The sequence below is a fragment of the Pygocentrus nattereri genome, chromosome 20 (genome assembly GCF_015220715.1).
Source record: "Pygocentrus nattereri isolate fPygNat1 chromosome 20, fPygNat1.pri, whole genome shotgun sequence".
Lineage (NCBI taxonomy): Eukaryota > Metazoa > Chordata > Actinopteri > Characiformes > Serrasalmidae > Pygocentrus > Pygocentrus nattereri.
Window position 1 is genome coordinate 29,413,942 of NC_051230.1, and position 19,324 is coordinate 29,433,265.

The 19,324-nt window shown below is 41.8% G+C and overlaps 1 protein-coding gene across 8 annotated transcripts in view; it reads right to left on the reverse strand.

Moving 5' to 3' along the window:
• arvcfb (ARVCF delta catenin family member b) overlaps positions 1–19,324 on the reverse strand; it is a 325,507-nt gene that overhangs the window by 184,124 nt on the left and 122,059 nt on the right. For 6 of the 8 annotated variants that reach the window (XM_017709694.2, XM_017709689.2, XM_037531888.1 and 3 more), the window contains exons 3-5: positions 18,210–18,313; positions 6,920–7,012; positions 5,306–5,516 (exon numbers count right to left, since the gene is read on the reverse strand). In XM_017709694.2, the coding sequence (XP_017565183.1) occupies positions 5,306–5,485 (180 nt within the window). In that variant the 5' untranslated portion in view covers positions 5,486–5,516; positions 6,920–7,012; positions 18,210–18,313. Of the gene's footprint in view, positions 1–5,305; positions 5,517–6,919; positions 7,013–18,209; positions 18,314–19,324 lie in introns of those variants that run through there. The other 2 variants (XM_017709697.2, XM_037531887.1) reach the window with 2 other exon arrangements.

Consider the following 19,324-nt stretch of genomic DNA (forward strand, 5'->3'; position numbering starts at 1 on the left):
ACTAGAGTCCAGTCAAGACCAATTATTAATTTGGTTTGACTAAGCCTATTTAATGTTCATTTTACTACTCAAAAGTTTTTGTACCATTTTCTTGGATTGCAGTTTTTCAGCAAGAACGGTGAAACTTTGCAGCATCGTATAAACTTCAAATTTGGATATACATTTTAGCAACAACCTGGGCTACCAGAGCAACCTGACCTAGCAACACCTTAGCAACCATCTGGGCTAACACAGTAATGGCCTAACAACACCTCAGCAACCGCCTGGGACATTATAGTATGGGCCGAGCAATGCCTTAGCAACTACCTGAGATAGTACAGAAATAGCCTAGTAAGACCTTAGCAACCACCTGGGATACTACAGCAATGGCCTAGTAAAACCTTAGCAACCACCTAAAATATCACAACTGCAATTCCAATGAAGTTGGGACGTTGTGTAAAACTTAAATAAAAACAGAATACAATGATTTGCAATTCCTTTCCAACCTATATTCAATTGAATAGTCTACAAAGACAAGATATTTAATGTTCAAATGGATAAACTTTATTATTTTTTGCACATATTCACTCATTTTGAATTTGATGCCTGCAACACGTTCCAAAGAAGTTGGGACAGGGGCGTGTTTACCACTGTGTTACATCACCTTTCCTTTTAACAACACTCAATAAGCGTTTGGGAACTAAGGACACTAATTGTTGAAGCTTTGTAGGTGGAATTCTTTCCCATTCTTGCTTGATGTACAGCTTCAGTTGCTCAGCAGTCCGGGGTCTACGTTGTTGTATTTTGCGCTTCATAATGCGCCACACATTTTCAATGGGAGACAGGTCTGGACTGCAGGCAGGTCAGTCTAGTACCCACACTCTTTTACTACGAAGCCACACTGTTGTAACATGTGCAAAATGTGGCTTGGCATTGTCTTGCTGAAATAAGCAGGACATCCCTGAAAAAGACGTTGCTTGGATGGCAGCAGATGTTGCTCCAAAACCTGTATGTACCTTTCAGCATTAATGGTGCCTTCACAGATGTGCCAGTTACCCCTGCCATGGGCACTAACACACCCCCCACACCATCAGAGATGCTGGCTTTTGAACTTGGCGCTGAAAACAATCCAGACAGTCCTTTTCCTCTTTGGCCCGGAGGACATGACGTCCATGATTTCCAAAAACAGTGTGAAATGTGGACGCGTCAGACGACAGGACACTTTTCCACTTTGCGTCAGTCCATCTCAGATGAGCTCGGGCCCAGAGAAGCCGGCGGCGTTTCTGGGTGGTGTTGATATCTGGCTTTCGCTTTGCATGGCTAGTTCTAACTTGCGCTTGTAGATGGAGTGACGAACTCCGAACAGTGACGAAGTTCACTGACAGTGGTTTTCTGAAGTGTTCCTGAGCCCATGTGGGAATATCCGTTACAGAATGATGTCAGTTTTTATTGCAGTGAATTTCTCCAGATTCTCTGAATCTTTTGATGATATCATGGACTGTAGATGATGAAATCCCTAAATTCCTTGCAATTGCACGTTGAGAAACGTTGCTCTTAAACTGTTGGACTATTTGCTCACGCAGTTGTTCACGAAGTGGTGAACCTCGCCCGTCCTTGCTTGTGAATGACTGAGCCTTTCAGGGATGCTCCCTTTATGACTCACCTGTTTCCAATTAACCTGTTCACCTGTGGAATGTTCCAAACATTTTATGCATTCCTCAACTTTCCCAGTCTTTTGTTGCCCCTGTCCCAACTTCTTTGGAACGTGTTGCAGGCATCAAATTCAAAATGAGTGAATATTAAAAAAAATAAAATAAAAAAAAAAGTTTATCTGTTTGAACATTAAATATCTTTGTAGTGTATTCGACTGAATATAGGTTGAAAAGGATTTGCAAGTCATCGTATTCTGTTTTTATTTATGTTTTACACAACGTCCCAACTTCATTGGAATTGGGGTTGTATAACAATGGTCTAATAATACCTTCTGGGATACTATAGCAATGTCCAAACAAAACCTCAGCAACCACCTGGGATAATATAGTATGGGCTGAGCAACACCTTAGCAACCTCCTGGGACACCATAGCAATGGCCTAGTAAAACCTTACTAACCACTTGAGATACAACAGCAATGGCCTAGTAAGACCCCCTTGTAGTTGTTATCGTCTCAGTCTCTACATAACTTTGATTTGGTCTGTCTTGAATTCTGTGTAAAGGGGACAAAATTGTTTTCAAGAGTGTCCAAACATAAAGCTTCCTTGCCCTCCTTGTCACTGGTAACTACTTTTTTTTCTGAGTACAACTATGTAAGTTGAGGCACCAGAGGATATCACTTTGTTAAGCCGTTGTCACACGAAACACAAAAATGAGTTCATTTAAATACAAAAGAACACGGGAACACAAAAAAGGAATCTGATTCTTTGGAGGAACTGCTATCAGTTTGTTTGGGCCCAAGAGTGGCAAAAGCGTCTAAAGGAGATCTGAAGTTCAAGAGAGCACAAATGGCCTTGCTCTGTACCGAGCTGTACAATGACGTGGCAGTGCTGTTTACATGACTTGTGCTGCCCTCATTCTCCTAGTTTGGTAGAATTGTGTAGACCCAGCTAGCAGGTGGAAGTAGACATGACAAAATTTAGAATTTAAAAAGGGCTTACCCCCTACAACCCCCTAGAAAAAGCACATAAAAAGGTAATATAACATAACATAACGTCTCTTGTCGCTCACAGCAGAAGCAAACCAGTTAACTGGCTTATGCTGAAGTTAGCTGTTCACTGACCAAAATATCCCAACAATAGGAGCACGTTATGTCGATTTTTGCTCCATGTAGGCAAAGAAAACAATGAACTAGCAACCCAGTGTAACGTGGCAAATCAGGTACAACATCAATAAAACACTCAAATAGAATAAAATGGCCTTTCTTGGTATGTTCAAAATAAATTCTGCACTCTGGTTGGCTAACTTCACTGCTGCCCTTATTTGGCATCACATTTTATTTGATACAGGCCACGTTAAGATGGCAAAGAAGGGACAAATATCTGCACAAAAATCAAAGCACCATTTGCTTCAGCTGAATTAAGACAGCTTCAACATTATTATCACGGCATCTAAAGATTCTGTCTTGCCCGCTCTTGGCTTTGAATTGGACTACAAAGCCTTGGTCTTGACTTGGTATTGTCCAGGTCTCAGTCTTCCTCAACTTGGTAGAAAACTAGATTTGGACATGCAAGTTGCATGATGCTTATTAAGGGGGTATAAGCTACTTGTGAGCTACCTTTTAGCTGCAGTTTAAAATTAAAGCAGCAAAACTGCGAAGTTCCATAACGATAACCTCACTCCGACCCATTCACTCACTGCAGCCTTCACATCCACCCCATGCCACTGTTTATTACACCCAACTTCAATGCTCAGTGACCAGGACATAGGGAGGTGGGGGCCACGGCCTTGGCAGCAGCCGGCAGTCAGTTCCAGTCAATTGACCCCACAACGTGGCGAGGCCCTTTGATGTCCGAGAGCTGTCGCATTTAGCGGCCACGTCTGAGGGACGTGTGCTAATTCATGAGCTGTCGCATTAAACGGTGCAGTAAATCAAGCGCTGGGCTTCACGAGTAGGCGAGGGTGCCGCAGGCCGCTAATCAAATAAGAGCAAAAAGACAGATCGTCAAATCCTGATCTGTGACACCGACACGGCTCCCACCAGCAGGGATTAAATGGCTGTTCAATTTCCCTTTTTTTGGTTTTAAATTGGTAGTGAGGGGGGAAAATAGTGGCCGGTTAGAAGTAAACACAGATGTATGGTGTATATAGAGGCCACTGTTTGTGACACCACTGACCACTGACCAGAATATAGCAACCAAAATTAATAGCCACATGAATGCAATGTCCTTCTGCTAACATGCTTACAAGCTATGGTTAGTAAAATGGTCATTATTAGGCAAATGCTAACTAGCCATTTATTCAATGCCAATGGTCAACACAATGCAAAACGTCTCACAGAATGAAGGATCCATTTGCGTAATCACATTTTTCGATTAGGTTTACTGCTATTCCATTCGCAATCATGCTCACTGACCCCCTGGTGGTCAGAGCCCTGAACTGCAGCCTCAACTGACATTTCAAAGGGAATGAAATCCATTTTGTAGTGTCACTCATGGAGCACCACACTAAAAAAAAAAAAGAGGTCACCAAAAGAGCAGGAAATATGAGAAAACATGATTGGGTTGGTGAGGCAGAGAATGATGGGTGGGGGGGGTTGGGGGGTGAAGGAAGCTAATCTGTGGAGTAGGGGGACCTAGGAGTCATAGCAAGACAACATCAGTAGGACTGACAGATCACAGACAAACTTGGCTAATACACATTTGAATAAATGTATTCACATCTAAATGAATTACATAAATAAATCAAAGTGTTTAAGGGTCTTTAAATGTCGTACTTTTTGAAAGTTTTATTAAACATATACATTGTTTTCACACAGTAAAGGAAAAGAATAAGAAAGAAAAACAAAGTTATAAGGTTCTGATGCACATGATCCTTCTGACAGATTGCAATACACTACAGGAAATACAGGAGGCTTTAAGGACTTTTATTGCTTTGTTTCAGCTGCAAAGAAAGAGAAACCAAAGAAGGAGAACTAAATCATTAGTTTCAGTCTTAATCCAATGGGCCAGTTGATCAGTGGACACAGTGGTCACGAGGCTGGATGGTTAGTTCTGGACTATCTACAACTCAGAATGGCTAAAGTTATGTAGGATGAAGCCTGGAAACCCCACCAGGGACTGTCTAGTGAGCTGGTCAGACACTAGAGGGCGCTACAGAGCAAGTCCAAAATGATGGGTTCCTATGGAGCTTTTGTGCCTACTTGTAATTTGTAAACAGTCGATGAGTTTTATACAGAAAAATGCACGTTTTCTCAAAGAAATGGTACAAAATGTTTCAACACTGCAGTCAGATTTGAGGGCTTTTGCATATAGAACTTTCTAACAGTGCACATTGATGACGTCAGTAGCCATGGACCACTTTACTCAGCCAATGAGCTAAAAACATTGTATATTGTATTCTTTTTACCCATTTAGCTCCATTCGCTCCAACTCATTCTCACTTCTGCGCCCTCTAGTATTTCAGTCATGTTTTTGGTGGGAGAAACAGGAAATGGTCATACACCTTCTAAACTGGCTCTGGGTGACCTTCATTCATTCACACCAAAGGACACAGTGTGGCTCATCTCAACAGAAACAATGGACAATGACAGATGGCATCGTTGGTGCTGGCCCGAGATGAGTAGGGCAGCAGGGTGGTCCAGCGGGCCAGCTGTATGTAATTGACCCGGCTTACCTGCATCACCACCTGTTGCCATGGCAGCCGGTCACCACAGGGCTGGTTGGCGCGCTCAAGCTGCAGTGAAACATTGCGCCTCTCCTCCTCCAGGGCCCGCGTCAGGCGCTCAAAACGAGCCTCCTGCTCTTTGACCGATGCCAAGATGCTGGCGGCCGAACGCATGTCGTAGTCCTCCATGGCCACGCCCCCGCCGCTTCAACTTTTTACACTGCTCACAGAATGGGATCGGCGGGGGGGACAGACAGAGGGAGCCGGGTCAAAAGACACAACTGCTTAGGTCCAAACAAAACCAACATTGAGACCAACACAGACCATTCGCCAGCAGAAGTCGTCATGCTTTGCATGCTCCAGACAGAAAAAAAACTATGTATGATAAATGGCACACCTGGTACTGTCAATCAACACAAACAACCATATTTCACATTGGTTTAAACCACCCGTTGCTCAAAACATCAAATTTATGCAATTCTGCCTTGTCTCTAAATGCAGCTGATCAGCCAAGACATGCATGGTGTCTGAAATCTGCTTCTTTAGTTTCATAGTGGAGCTACAAAGCTAAGCTTTGAAGATTTCTAAGCAAAAGTTTTTTATCCAGAAACGACAAACAGTTAAAACGTTGACTGAAAATAAAGCTTATGTACGCCTACAACTGATGTCAAAATTGAAGACTTTACAAATTATTTTAATGGGAAATAAAGTGTCATTAAAATGTTGTGTTTTGCCTTCACTCTCCGGCACCACCAGGCAGACATGTTCAAACATCTGGAGCAGCAGCTGATCAACAGTAGCAGCAGCTGTTTGAGATCATTTCACGGTTTTCATGAGGGACATTTGACAAGCCCTTTGAATCAAGAGTATCAGCAACATCGTGGAATTTGAAGTTTAATACCACTTGGAAACCCAACATTCTGCTTCATCCGAGGCAGAAATCTCCTGCTAGCATGCTAATGAAATCTGTAGCCACAGTTTTTGAAATGATGGCTTTCGGTTTAGGTTTTGGCCAAATGTCTCGAATTTCTGGTTTGCTTTTCGGCCAAGGATTCACCTTTGGGTGCATCACGACTACCAAATAATGGAAGTTCATAGCTACCAATTTGTGCAAACCGCATTCCTAAATCACCACATTTTTGCCTCAAACTATATCGAGTTGGTAACTGTTGTTGTTCTGATATCTGTATCTGTTATCTTACCTCTGCTATCTACAATAACCTGTTAGCTCCAGTGCAAGATTAACAAGGTAAACTGAACATCTAGTGTGTCTCAGCTGATCAACTACATCTGGGGTAAAAGGCCAATTGCATAGATGTTGTAAGCGTTTCCTCAAACAATCACAAATGGCCAGCCACTCACACATGCGAATGGGCTCAGGTATGGTTTCCCTGCTCGTTCCAAACCAGACAGACACTCCACTTGAATACAGCACAGGATGAGCATGCTGTCCTCGCTGGCCATGCTAAGTGCGGAGCAGCGCTCTCCGCTCACTCGCTCCACACTCAGCAGTGAGAAAATGACGGGAATGACAGGTTCAAAGAAAATCATACGTTTTTTTTTTTTTTTAATCGGAGCTCAGACTGGAGTTACGGTTCACACAAAGTTCACTTTCATACACACCTAGTGGGTAGTGGAGCAGGAGCAGTTAGAGAAAGCACATTCCCTGCTACAGACAGACAGGAAGAAGAGATGCCCAGTGGGGGAGAGAGAGAGCTGCAAGGAGAAGAGGAAAGAGAAAGAGAGAGAGAGAGAGAGAGAGAGAGAGAGAGAGAGAGAGAGAGAGAGAGAGAGAGAGAGAGAGAGAGAGAGAGAGATGGAGAAAGAAGAGATGTTAATAACAACCCAGAATTTGCTGCTCACGGTTTCTGTCTAGAAATATAAAAGACAAGATGGCAGAAAACTCTTAAAAAAAAGGCACTTAAAGACCACCCCAGACGAAGCTTTTCATTCCGAGGCTGTTCACTCCAGCTGGCTATTTAGAGAAAGAATGTAGAGGAGGAAAGGAGAAGCGAGTGTTAGAGACAGAGATATCTGGACAGGTGGAAGTTAATGGATTAGAACTATTTGCTCCCTCCAGTAGGTCAACACAACCGCACAAGCTATTCTTGATAGGAGGGTAGGGTGAGGGCCCGTATTCCCTTTGAAGCATGGCATGGTACGCAAGCTTTGATGTTTGTTTCTGGCTGATCATTTATTTATTTGGTACAGCACTTGAATAGAGCTCTTGTCATGCAGCAGCACGACAGAGCCTCGTTTTCCAGTATGAAATTTTTAACCAAATTATTTCTGGCCTGACCGGCTTGTCAAAATTCTGTCAACTGCAGCACATACAATTCTCTCTGAATCCACCAGTAGCTTGACGAAATTTGGGTTCAAACACAACTATAGTTAAAATAGAAATTTTGTTTTTGAAATTTTCTTTGATTCCAAATATAAATGTCACAAATTCTTTCATGATCACAGCCTGACAAAACTTAGGCAAACTCAACTGCAGCCTGACAAAATACTATTAAAAGCAAACTGTTAGAGGTAGGAGAGGTGAGCCATCATCCAGAGGGTTGTGGGTTCATATCCCATAACTGACCAGGAATATCTTGGGCAAGGCAACCTCCCAATGCCCCTGGCTGTGCTGCTCCCAGATTGACCAGTTAGCAGGCAAAATAATGAATTTTGTCTGAACCTGACTGCTGTCAGACGATAATATGAAAAAATTCTTTCTAAACTTATACTCTAAATTTCTGTCCACACAAAATCTTCTGTCTAATAAAATTTCCCTTGTAGGACCAATAAAGTTGTAAATAAAATTGTCTAAACTCCAACTTCCAACAAAATCCAAACTAGACAATAATATAAAAGCAAGTCTCTCCAAACTTCACTGTAACTGGACAAACTTTTGTTCAAACCCGACTGTAGCCCGACAAAATTCTGCTGAACCCGACTGTAGCCCGACAAAATTCCGCTGAACCCGACTGTAGCCAATCAAAATTCTGCTGAACCCGACTGTAGCCCGACAAAATTCCGCTGAACCTGACTGTAGCCAATCAAAATTCTGCTGAACCCGACTGTAGCCCGACAAAATTCCGCTGAACCTGACTGTAGCCAATCAAAATTCTGCTGAACCCGACTGTAGCCCGACAAAATTCCGCTGAACCTGACTGTAGCCAATCAAAATTCTGCTGAACCCGACTGTAGCCCGACAAAATTCCGCTGAACCTGACTGTAGCCAATCAAAATTCTGCTGAACCTGACTGTAGCCAATCAAAATTCTGCTGAACCCGACTGTAGCCCGACAAAATGATGCTTGAACCGAACTGTAAGCTAATAAATTTCTGTATGAATCTGACTGCAGTCCAACAAAATTGTCTCATTTTTGCAGTAACCTAACAAATTTATGTCCAAAGTGAATTACAGCCTTACAAAAATTCTGCCTGAACTCGACTTTACCCCACAAATTTTTGCAGCCCAACAAAATTCTGTCTGAATCTGAGAGTAGTTTGACAACTTTTTTTCTGAATCCAACCATAGCTGGACAAAATTCTGCCTGAACCTGACTGCAGCCTAATCAGATTATGTCCAGAACTGTGTGCACTCCAATAAAACTATTTAAATCCGACTGTAGCCTGACAAAATTCAATGTAATCTGTAAATCTGAGTTTAAGTCTGTAATCTGACAAAACTCTGTCCCAGCCTCTGTTAAGCTGCCTTATATGTATGCAATATATAGTTTGGCCGATGAAACTGGCAGATATTATGGATCCACTGATTTTTTTTGCCGTCAGCGTAAGCCTGACAAATGTTTTAGAAATCACATTCCAACCCAATCAAATCACAATGCGAATACTGAGATACCTTCAGGCTCAGGCAAGTATTTCAAACTCCTTTAGAGCAATTTTGGCAATAGAGACAGAATAGCACTCCCTATCCCTGCTGTTTGTCCTAAAAGACGAGAAGGATAACCCCTCTTGACTCTCGGTATATTTATTACACACTGTTACGTAAGATGAATTTCCAGCAATATTACTGCCAAATTTGTAGGTCAAAATTGCCAGCAGTCTTGACGGCTAAATTATTCAGTTCTTACAGAGGCTGCAGACTTCAAAACCATTCGAAAAGCACCTCGGCTCAACCCACGGAAGAAAAATAGACCAACAACAAACAAGCTGCCTCTGAAGTTTAAAGCTGGGCAGGTGAGAATATTGCACAATGACAGGTTTTTCACTTTTTATGGAGGCTTTCTAAGGTTAAGATGTATCCAAACTGGAAACAACAAGTGTGGATCATCAGTGGAAATACATGGAGTTAATGACATATTCTAATAATGTTTAAAAACACATTCTTACTCTTATTTGCTTGTGGCAAAGGTAGGAGGACAGAATGAAGTAGGTGTCATCTATGGTTTACAGCAAGATAATCATATAGCCTGACTGATGTGAAGTTTTTAGCACCGATATTAGTTCTGAAAGGCTTTGTTGATTAACATGTCATCTACAGATACAGTTTACCAAGACTTCTCAAAGTCTAAAATAACACCGATCTGCCTTTTTTCGCTGTTGTGGGAAGAAAATCTTGTATCTCCAAAACGGTAACTTTACAGGAGAAGGAAAAAACCTACTTTACTTTTAATGTAAGTCAATGAAACCAAAGCTGTTTCTTTTAGTCCATTTATCATGAAGTTTACAAACAATGTAAAGGGCAACAGGTATTTCCAAATTATGCCAAAAACTAAAAAAAAACCTTGTATCTCCATTTTTGATGTTTTCTTCAGACAACAGCGATATATTAACCCTGACTTAAAAACAGTAAAGTGAGGGATGGAGTGGAGCAACGAAAGGCTCGTCACAATCACCTACTACACTTATCACTATTTCCAGATTCTGGATGACGCTCAAAATAGTCCACTACTTCTGAGGAGTGTTGCTGAAGAATCACAGGCTGGCTCTTGAGCTAATTGCAGCAAATGGCTACAAGTGTGAAGCTAGGGAACCATAGGCTAAATGCCAGGCCTCAGATTGTTTCTTTTCAGGTCTTTTGTTTGGAGCTAATATCCACTTGTTGCCCAGACTTCACCCAATCATTCACTCACCAGCCACTTCATTAGAAACTGTAGCTCATCTGTTGATGCATAATTTGCGTTAGCCATCCTCTATTCTTTCATCAACGGTCAATAAGAGAAAAGGTTGCTCTTTGGATCGGAACAGCTCATCCAAATGCAGCCTAGGTAAACACACTGTAACCACCTGAAAAACAATAAGCACATGAGATTAGTCTTATTTACAAAGGCTTTCTGCCATCTTGCCATCCCCATTGAGAGTACACACCGCTACATAAAGTAAAATCCAGCCGCATTCTTTCCCGGGATGAGCATGTTTCAGCACAAATTCCATTCTAAAAATTTCTGGGTAATAAATGTACAAACACGGCACATACTTAATGCAAGGTTCTGCAAGCTGAAATGGAGCAGCACTTCAAAGCTTCAGATGAAAAACACCCCCTGATAAATCCTCACTGGTCCGCGTAGTTAGCCTTGGGGAACCTCTAGATAGGGGTAGCTGGACAATGGCGAACACTTCGGGTTCAAGCTGAGAGAAATCTATTTAGGATCTGGGAGCAGATCCCTTGATCCATGCAGAAGCCGTATGCAATCCGTTTGGGAAATTTTCAGCATGTCCGGAAAGAGAACGCTGTTTCTCTTCAGCCCTTCAGAAGTTTTTAAAAAGGTATGGTGCAAAGTTGCAAATTTCTCCCTGCAAATGTAGCCGACCAGCCAAGACATACTGAACTTACAGCTTATGCGGTTTTTGATATACTGTTATATGTAAAAATGGACAAAAGTACATTAGCTAAAAACAGTAGTAGCAGCCATCCGTTGTCTGTACATTTGTTTATGGATATAAATAACTATGTCCTACAGTGCCAGAAACAAATCGTCTATTTGTGATGACCCAACACTTTCACACAGTTTGAAGTGATGAACAATCCTTTATCTTCCCTTACTTGTTAGCTACATTAGCCTGACCGCTCCAGTGCAAAACTAAAAACAGCAAACCTCAAATCCCAAACATGTCTTGGTTGACCAACTACATTTGTAGGAAGGATATGAAATGTGTCCATTTCATTTGACATACAATTCCCTTAACATCCTTGTTGGGAAGTGGGAATCATTAGGTAAAGCACAAGGTTAAAAACAACAACACTAAAGGAGGCCAGCTAGAAAACAGATAATCATTAGACGCTAAAAAAAGGGGATTGAGAGACGGACTAGACATATAACTGGCAATAGAGTTGTGCCCCAATTAGAGCCTGATCCCATTTCATTAGCCATGCTGGTCACCTATTCACACTGATCACCCCCTTCATCCTTCATTTCCCCTCTGAGGGCCTAAATCAATCTATGCCAGCCTCCACCTGAGCCCGAGTCTGCATCTGCTCGAGTCCTCAGGGGACTGGCGTGAGTCAGACTTTCACACTGAGCTGAAATCAGTTTTTCCATTTTTCATGAGGTTGATATTGGGATTTGGGTAAAGAAAGGCTGATCCTAGATCAGCGTAAAAAGAACATTTGGACAAAAGATGAAACCACCTGCTTCTGTCTGAACCAGCATGTGGCAGTGTGTGTCCCACCTGAGCACACACAGATCTTTGTTTTCATACAATGTGAGGACACAGGGTCATTTTATATATATGTCCCATATGTATTACATATAGGTCAGTACCTATATGTCACAACAATGTCCCTTATTTATTATATATATATTGTCGCTTTCAAAAAAAAAAAAAAAAAACCCTAAAAAACATCTTAGTATCTAAATTTTTTGCCATTTGTAGTTTTCTGCATAATTTGCTGTCCTTGATGATAAATGGGCCAATTAAAATGCTTCAAAGTTGCTTGGAAAGAAGAAAAATATGTTACATTAACTTGTATTAAAAGCTCAGATTGTCTTTTCCTTCTCCTGCAAAGTCACCATTTTCAGAGATACTTGTTTCTGTTTGAACAGCTGCAAGATGCATAACTGTCTATATATAATAATTTGCCCCATTTGTATATTATATATGCAAGTATATATATGCAATAATAACATATGTAGGTATCTATACGTATTAATAATGCCTGGGATATATTAGACGGTAAGAGTTGGCTCTCGTAGTCGATGGGTTTGAATGTGGGAGAACTGGGAGTCATGAAGACCACAGTGACTGACAAATGGCAAATTGTTATGGTCAGATGGCTGGATTGAAGCATCTGAAACAGCAAGGCTTGTGGGGTGCTCCCGGTCACGGTGGTTAGTACCTACCAACAGTGGTATAAGGAGGGGCAAATTATGAGCCAGCAACAGTGCCCAAGATACACTGATGCGCAAAGGCAACAAAGGCTATCCTGTCTCGTCTGAACTGGTTATGAGAGAAATGTGTCATAATACACTTTGCTTCGCACCACACAGTCCAGAGTGTCCAGGCTAACCCCGTCCACTTTTGAAAACATCTATAATGGGCACACAAGCACTGGACCTTGGCAGCAATGGAAGAGCGTTGCCTAGTCCAATTAGTCTTGTTTTCTTTTACAAGATGTGGATGGTCAAGTATGTGTGTGGATTTACCTGGGGCAGTGATGGCACCAGGATGCACTGTCGAAGAAGCTGGTAGAGGGAGAAAGGTGCTCCAGGCAATGGTCGGCTGGGAAACATCAAGTCCAGGCATTCATTTGGTTGTCAGTTTGACATGTGCCATTTCATGCTAATGGTATTCTCTAATGGTGGTAGGGATAATGCACCCTGCAAGCTTGCACATTGTTCAGAAATCATGTGAAGAACACGAGGAGGGGTTCAAGGTGTTGCCCTGGCCTCCAAATTCCCCAGTTCTCAATCTGGTCAAGCCTCTGTGGGATAAGCTGGAGCAAAAAGTCTCCACAAGGTACACAGGGCAACATTCACAGGTCTTGCAGAGTCCATGCCTCAGCAGGTCAGAGCTGTTTTGGCGGACTGCAGATGACCAGCATATCATGCAGGTTTTCAAAATGTGACCGGTGTACAGATAATAAGAGATCAGGATATAGATGTGCTAAGACTTTCATAACCCTAATCTTATTCTTAGGAATAAAAAAAGGAATGAACAAACAAAATATTGAGCTTTAGAACTTTGAAAGCATGTTGTTGGTCTTGTAGCTTTGCTGATGAATCCCATTCTCTTCATTTTGTCCCAAAAATACATAAAAACAAACTCACATACTCACACAAACCTCTCTGTCTCCATCAAATGGTCAAATTACACACATTAAGTAGTATTACTATGCTTTACACAGGGAGAGATTAAACGTGCTGAAAGGCTGGAGCGTGCCCCGCTGTAGGTCATGGCTCTTAGCGCTGAAAGGCACTCTGGGTGATTTTCAATAATTTAACACACTCCTGTTCGAGCACAAGGGGCGCTTAAGAGGTCAATAGATTTTTCAGAAACCCTCCAGAAAAGAGGAGAACGGCACATTTTCCAAATTAAACAGCTGTATGTCACAAAAAGAGCTCGGTGCCATTTATTAAACTGTAGGGTGGGGGTTGGGTGGGCTGAGGGGGGGGTATGTACATGCCAACTACAAACCATGAATGTGAAAGATCACAGCTTGTGGAGTAAAATAGAAAACATAACTGAAAATCATGAGACAGAATAATAATAAAAAGCACTAGAGTGATGTTACTGCAGTGCTAAGGAATGATCCACCACCCAAAAAGTGGTCCTGGCTAATGAAGAACAGGATGAAAGGGGGCTAACAAAGCATGCAGGGATATAGATGGACTGCAACCTGCAACTGTATGATCATAAAAAAAGCTTGTGGACCTGATAAAATGGACAATAAGTGAAGATCCAAGGCAAGAGTTCCTAATCAATAAACTGACTAGTGAGTACATATACAGTACATGCAGCTGTGAGCAAAATACTGGAACGTCCTTCATACAAATAGCATGTTTTGTTGATTTTCTAAGCGGAAACAAGCTAGCGCATCCCCTAGGGAGCACAAACTGAAACATTTCTGCAAATTGTAGAGTATAATTTCTATTTATTTGCTGAATTTAACAATATTGGCAAAAAAAACAAAAAAACAAAATATAAAGTGTGCCTTTTCTTTTGCTCAGGCCCATATGTTAAATTCAGTAAATAGTGAGTGTGCAGTAAAATGTGCAGAAACTCATTCTCTGTAGAAGATGTGTTAACGGTTTGTTTATAATAAAAAAATAATAAATAAAAATTTAAAAAGGATTTGCCCAGAGGTGCCATTACTTTTGCACATAACTTACTACTATATGGGGAGTAGATAAAACAAATAGTGTAGATACAAGGTTACGTGGCTGTCTGATCAGCGCATATATGACTGTTGTGCTGGTTTGGGCTGTTATGAGTGAATGGCTAGACTTCTACACCTTCCTCGTCAAGCAGGTAAAAGGCGCACATCGCCACCTGGTGTACTGAAATAGCAACTGCATCAAAGTTTAAGCCTTTACTGTGGATATCAGACTGAAAAACATAACATCACATTATACTAACAATAGCTATAATATAGCAGCGCAATTAATGCTGGTAACAATAATATCCTCATATCACTCACTTCTACTTTACAGGGTTCCAGAATTCCAGCAATTTCTCTAAATGCTTGTCTAAATTAAACGGTTCCGATGTAAAATCATTGGAGTGGTTTTGGTGTGAAATGCTTAATTCTAGAGGAACTTATCAGAATGGTTCACAGTGGTGGCGATGGGAACCAGACGTCCACCTCTAAAAGCTTCCTCATAGAAATTATTACAAACGTACCACCAAGCTATAATACTTGTATAACAAGGTCTTGGCCTAAAAGGCATTTTCCAAAGACATTAATGGTGGAGAGGTATATGCAGGGGGTTCTGAGGCAAAATAGTCCCCAAAGAAAGCTTCTTTTTTCAGACTTGGCCCAATTTTACCGTCGTCAACATTAGAAAGCCCAGAGAAGTGTAGGGGTCACAGTAAATAAAATGTAGATGTTGTCAATTAAGCCAAATTGTTTTGAAAAATAGGTGGAAATCCTCTTGAAGGGATCAATCGATCAGTCACACATACAGGCGAACTCTCTTTTCTCAAAACATCAACGAACAAAGGGTATCCAAACTACATTGGGATGATTGAAAGCAGCTAAAATCGTCTTTGAAGTGAGTGCAAAACACAAAACAGCATGAATCCCGGCTCCGATCCGGGATTCAAAACGTTTCCTCAATGTGGAACATTAAAGGGGGGAAGGAAAGCCAGGAGAGCTGGACGAGGCTGAGGGAAGCTTACAGGGAAAGTGTGGACCCAACTGCTGATGTGTGAAAGAGGGGGGGGGGGGATTGGGGGGTTGAGGGGGAGTCATTGTTTACCACTTGGCATTTTTTCTTCCCTCCCTTTCGTTTTTGCTTTGAAGTGCTGCTCTGTGAGGAAGCTTTCAGACACGCATGCACACACACACACACACACACACACACACACACAGTAATGTATACACACACACACACACACACACACACACACTTCACACTTGGGGTTCATATGAGCGGTTCAAACTTGAAGTAGAGCACAGATGCAGTCAATACTGATGAAAACCTTCAAATCAAACATCAGTCACCTTCTCTTCAACTTACCTCAGAGATCAAAAGAGTGGCACAACAGCAACATCCGTCCTATTTGTGATATCTTTGCGGTAGAACAGACCCGTGTCATTACACTCCAGGCGAGGACGGCAGCTGTTGTTTCAGCAGCATATAAAATGACATCATTGTCTTTCGGAAAGCCATAATTTCCTGGATCCTGCCCAGCATATAAGGGTAGTAGACTGCTTGAGAATTCTGAATGGTTTTTGCCCCAGTACTGAAAGGATATTGCTAAATGGTTGCTATGATATTCCAGGTGGTTACTAGGATAATTCCAGGTAGTTGTCAATGTGTTGCTATGCAGTTGCTATGGTATTCCAGCTAGTTGATGGGGCATGGCTAGGCTGCTGCTAGAGCCTTGCTAGGTAGCTGCCACGTAGTTCCTACAGTATTAGAGACTGGAGGAAGTATCGCTAGGTTGTGACTATGGTATCACTCACAGATACTAAACCGTGTTTTATCATGGTGACATAACAGGGGTGAACCAACTTTTTTGGCATTCTGCCATAAAAACGAAAGCTTTAGTGTAGGTTCTGCCAGGGAGACTCTAATGCTATGTCACTCATCACTCTGACTAATCACAAGCTTTCAACTTGTCTTTAAAAAGACTCGACTTATGGCTTTGCTGCTTTCAGATGTTGACATTTTGCCATTCCCCTCCTTCCCTGCCCAGTTGTCCAGAGGGTAGGCTCCACCCCCTGCCGTCCCTATACAGCAGGATCAGCGAGGGTCTAAATGTTTGAAGACCTTGGACGACAACGGGGCCCCTGCCAAGGATTTACAAAAATTGTTAAATATTATTGATTTTTTTTTTCCTTCTTTCACGTTCGTCTCAGGAGTCTTTCTGGCAGAAGTCCAGCTTTAAATGCAGTCCAACACGTTCACATCAGTTGAGCTGTACTACGAACCAACATACTTGTACTATAACACCTCTAGAAATACATTCAGTTCAACAGTCAAGCAGAGTCTATTTGGACTGAGCTCTGCAGAACTGCAGGAAACCAAATGACAAAAGCTTTGTTGTGTAATATCGTCCTAACAAAGATTGAGCAAAGTGATGCTACCAAAAGCCTTAGCACAGATAATCTCTAGGCCACAGTGCTTTTGGATAAAGATGCACTCATCCACAGATTAAGACACGGGATTCTCTGTTCACATCAAAACTGCCAACTCTGACGAGGTTTAATCAATAAAAACATGTAAAAGTGAATAAATCAATCTTATCCTCTTAGCCAGGCTGATGAAAGAGCCTAACAGTCTTCTTAAGCAAGAGCAGGACGGTAACAGCAAAGAAATTCCCGTCAGCTTATTCAACCCTGTTAATAACGTCAATATCAGGACTTGCCCAATCAATAGACAAGTGACGAAGTGAAGGGAAAAACCTGAAAAAATTTGTTGAAAAACACAACAGAGGGCAGATGCTTCCAGATAGGTGTGCCAGATGATACAATTAAGCATTTAATATCGTGCTGTGATCCGTGGCATGTTTAAAAAGGCTGAGCAGGCCCAGTCGACCTCGATTTTGGATCATGAAGAAAAGATCTAAGTGACTTTGAAAGATGGGTCATTATTTGAACATGGATGGCAAGAGCTTCAGTGACAAAGACTGGCAGCGTTTTAAATGGAACAGTGACTGAGGTGATTTCTGCATTCAGATCTATAAGAAAGACATCAGTAAATAGGGTAGAAAATTGTGGTCAGTGCATCATTGACCACCATTTTCGTGCATCAGTGTAAAATGTAAAGAAATACAGAAGAGCAGATGTTCCTCAGGAATCTGAGATGTCCATCCACAACGACATAGAGAAGGATATTATAGTAGAGCTGCAAGAACATAAACCCCTCATTACAAAGATGAATGACCCTTCGAGAGGTCAGCGGTAGAAACAGTAGGTTCACAGAGATGGAGAATACAAAGTGAATTGGTCAGATGAGCCTTGTTTCACCATTGCATCCACAAGTGGGAGAGTGAATGCGCAGCGTACTTTAAGGGAACAGTACAGGCCTGAATGCTTGGTCCCCGTAGTGAGGGGGTCAATACTGACTGATCTCTTGTAGAATCAAAGTGCCTCTGTCCACAGGAAATGAGGGGTCACTTTATGTTAATGACGTAAGTCACATGCTTTCTTAGCCACCAGGTCTCAAGCCAGTTGAACACTTGTGCTCATATGAAACTCCTAACAGTCGCATTTATAGTAAAACATTCATTTGTCAAGCCTTGATCTCTGCGGTGTGCTTAGAGAACAGAAGGTGGAGCAAACAGACAGTTACCTGTGTTGTTACTTCGTTGTGGTCAGCGTGTGTGGACCGTGCGCAGGGCTTACAGTGGACAGTCGAGATCCTGAGCTTTCCTCCCTGGCTCTTCTGCCTGACAGCTGCAGACGATAAGAAACGGACAAGCACACCAAACCTGATTAATAGCCATCATTCAAGGTCAGCTTCAAAACAAGATGGATTACAGTGCTTTTATTTTGTGAAAAAACAAGATATTTGAGGCACTGAATAATAGCTCATTACTTGTGCTGGCTGAAATCTGTTTGAACTCAAATGAAATTTAGCCCAATCTGGTCCACTTGAATGCTTCACGCAGGTAACTATGCATGGTGGTAAGCGGTGCGCAAGATATTCTTTTAACAATCCACACAATCTCAACCTCCTGTGGAGGACAAAAGGTTTAATTTTACGTTTAATTGATGTTGTCTTTAAAAGTCTACAAAGCCAGTTCTAAAAGTATGTGAAATGCACATAAAAACAGAAAGCATGATTTATGATTTCACGCTGACCTGTAATTAAATAAAAGCATTGCAAAGATATTTAAAGTTTGATTTGATCAACTTCACTTTTGCTAATATATGCTGGAACAGCAAAAAAGTTGGAACAGGGTCAATTTAAGACTAGGAATTGTTAAATGTTCAGAAAACATTTTAAAAGAGATAAGATCACCACATGGGCTCAAGAAATATTTTGACACACTGTCAATACGACATTGTTCATTGCTATATCCACAATGCAAGTAAAGACTGAGCTAAGCACGGTGAAAGCCAGGTGTTAACAATGCCCAGAAACACTGCCGACTTCTCTGGACTCCAGCTCATCTGACATGGACTGATGCACAGTGGAACACATTGTGTTCTCCAGGCCAAAGGAGAAAAGGACCACCCTGACTGTTACCAGTATAAAGTTCCAAAGCCAGAATCGGGGTGTATTAGTGGGTAACTTGCACATCTGTGAAAGTACCATTAAACCTGAAAGATGCATACACGCTTCGGAGCAACATATGCTGCCATCTAGATGCCGTCTTTGTCCGGAAATTCCAAGTTCAACATAACAACGACGAGAAACATTCTGCATTTGTTACAGCAGCATTGCTGTGCAATCAGAGAGTG